At 36.9% G+C, this 2,364-nt stretch overlaps 1 protein-coding gene across 1 annotated transcript in view; it reads right to left on the bottom strand.

Moving 5' to 3' along the window:
* Window positions 1-2,364, bottom strand: part of UBR2 (ubiquitin protein ligase E3 component n-recognin 2) — a 195,953-nt gene that overhangs the window by 4,765 nt on the left and 188,824 nt on the right. The window contains 1 exon segment of the mRNA XM_012640800.1: window positions 430-507. Within this exon segment, the coding sequence (XP_012496254.1) occupies window positions 430-507 (78 nt within the window).

Genomic DNA, 2,364 nt, shown 5'->3' on the forward strand with positions numbered 1-2,364 from the left:
CACAGGAATGCTTAATACTCCACTTAGAACAGTAGATATCCGCAGGGGAAGGAAGGAAGAGGAGGCAACAGAGAGGAGATAGCCAGGGAGCTTCAACTGTCTAGGTAATGTTTAAGTTCTTATACTACTGTATTAATTCTCTATGCTGCTTGTATGCCAAGTTCTTATTATTTTAAAGTACAATTATTATTAATATTTAGATAACCTTTTGTGACTCAAATTTGCCCCCTATCATCCTTATTCTGTATCTTATTCTGATGCATGGTGGAATGATGCTTTTACAAGTTAGGTAGTATGTAGTACTACTGATGTTATGACTTCCCTACCCAAACAAAACAAAGAGCAGTAACAAAATCTCTCAAATTCTTTGTAGAGAGGTAAGTGTTTCCAGTGGCAGGGAATGTTCAATGCTCTAATATCAAAACTTACGAGAAATTGGATGCTTGATTAATGAGGCTGCTGTAATCTTCCGGAAGGTCTATTAATTTGTTAGATTCTCTTGGATACCTGAAAAAAATGTAAAAATTAAAAATACTCAGTTAATATAAGGTCATATTATAATGATGACAGAGTAACTCTTAGTTTAGTCAAAACAAATAAAAGAAGACCGAGTCTGAGAGATTGCGTGCTACCCACAGTGGTATAAGAAACTGGACTGGCCAAGTGTGGTGGCTCACCCTTGTAATCCCAGCATTCTGGGAGGCTGAGGTGGGAGGATCACTTGAGCTCAGGAGTTTAAGACCAGCCTGAGCAAGAGTGAGACCATGTCTCTACTATAAATAGAAAAATTAGCTAGGTGTGGTGGCGCATGCCTGTAGTCCCAGCTATTTAGGAGGCTGAGGCAGGAGGATCGCTTGAGCCCAGGAGTTTGAGGTTGCAGTGAGCTATGATGATACCATTGCACTCTAGCCTGGGTGACAGAGTTAAGACTCTGTCTTAACAAAAAAGAAAAAAGAAAAGAAACTGGAATAAGAAATTCAAGATGCACTGATAAATGATACAGTGTCTTAGGGTCACATTTTACTTGCAGAGCTCAGAATAAATGATCAGGACAGCAGTGATGGTACCTAGTATCTGCTCCATTTAACTGAAAGTTTGGTAGCTGTGAGAAGAAGGGGAGAGGCAGAAGATATTCATTCCCAGATAAAAACAACATAGTAATGGAGAATTCAACCACAGAATTTAGAAGACAGAAAGGGATATTCTTATTAGGGTGATCTTAAGGCAAATGAGTTGGAAGAGAGATGCAGAAGAATAGAAATATTTTCTTTCAATTAGAGAGCTACCAGGCCATGTTGATCCTATGACTCAAGTTAATTCAGACAAAATTTATCACAGATCCGAATTCAGCCAGTATTTGGGGAACCACTCGCAGTGCAAGGCACTTCCATGTGCACACACTTGCCCAGCACAGGCAACATGGTGTGGCTGTTCACTACTTTACCTTCCGCAAACTTAAACTGGGGGGCGAATTACTTTAGACAGTAGTCTTAATCATACCAGAACCACTTGGGGGAGTTTTGAGGGGATATACAAGTTAGGACTTCAACTTCGGAGAAATTAGATATGGTAGGTAGTGTTTTGAGTATTTTTAAAAAGTTTCCAAGGTTATTCCGATATATTCTTCAGACTGAGAACTACTGTTCCATATATTAAGAGTTTTCTGACTGCAGGATTGAACCACATGAAATTGGTAATATTCATCCATTTTTGACTTGTAAAACTGGAATTTCAACCTAATAAAATTGAGATGTTATTATTTCTGGATGTGTTAAAGTAAACAAAAGAACAAATAATCTCCTTTAGTCTTCTGATTTTTATGGATGATGTATTTAGCAGAATCAAGTAGATACAGGTTGACTATCCCTTATCTGAAATGCTTGGGACTGCAAGTGTTTTGGATTTTGGATTTTTTGGAGTTTGGAATATTTGCATTACTGGTTTGGCATCCCTAAGCTGAAACTCCAAAATCCAAAATGTTTCAGTGAGCATTTCCTTTGCGCACCATGTTGGTGCTCAAAAAATTTCTGATTATGTAGCATTTCAAATTTTGGGTTTCTGAATTAGAGATACTGAACCTGTATTAACAGTCGAAATGCATTTATCATCATCCAGTAGAGCGAACTTTACTACTGAACCGGAACAGAATCAATGTAAAAAGGAATGAAGAAAAAATAAATATAAAAAGGGCCATGATTTGATAATTACTGTACGTGCATAACAAGTATGTGGAACCTCATTAAACTATTCTTTAAACTTTTGGATAGTTTGAAATTTTCCATAATAAAAGATAGGAAAAAAATAGAGCTAAGAAAAACCTAGGAAGAGAACATACATTTTTTTAAAGCAAATATTCCAATATAT

This window comes from Propithecus coquereli, unplaced genomic scaffold, assembly GCF_000956105.1.
Source record: "Propithecus coquereli isolate 6110/MARCELLA unplaced genomic scaffold, Pcoq_1.0 Scaffold158, whole genome shotgun sequence".
NCBI lineage: Eukaryota > Metazoa > Chordata > Mammalia > Primates > Indriidae > Propithecus > Propithecus coquereli.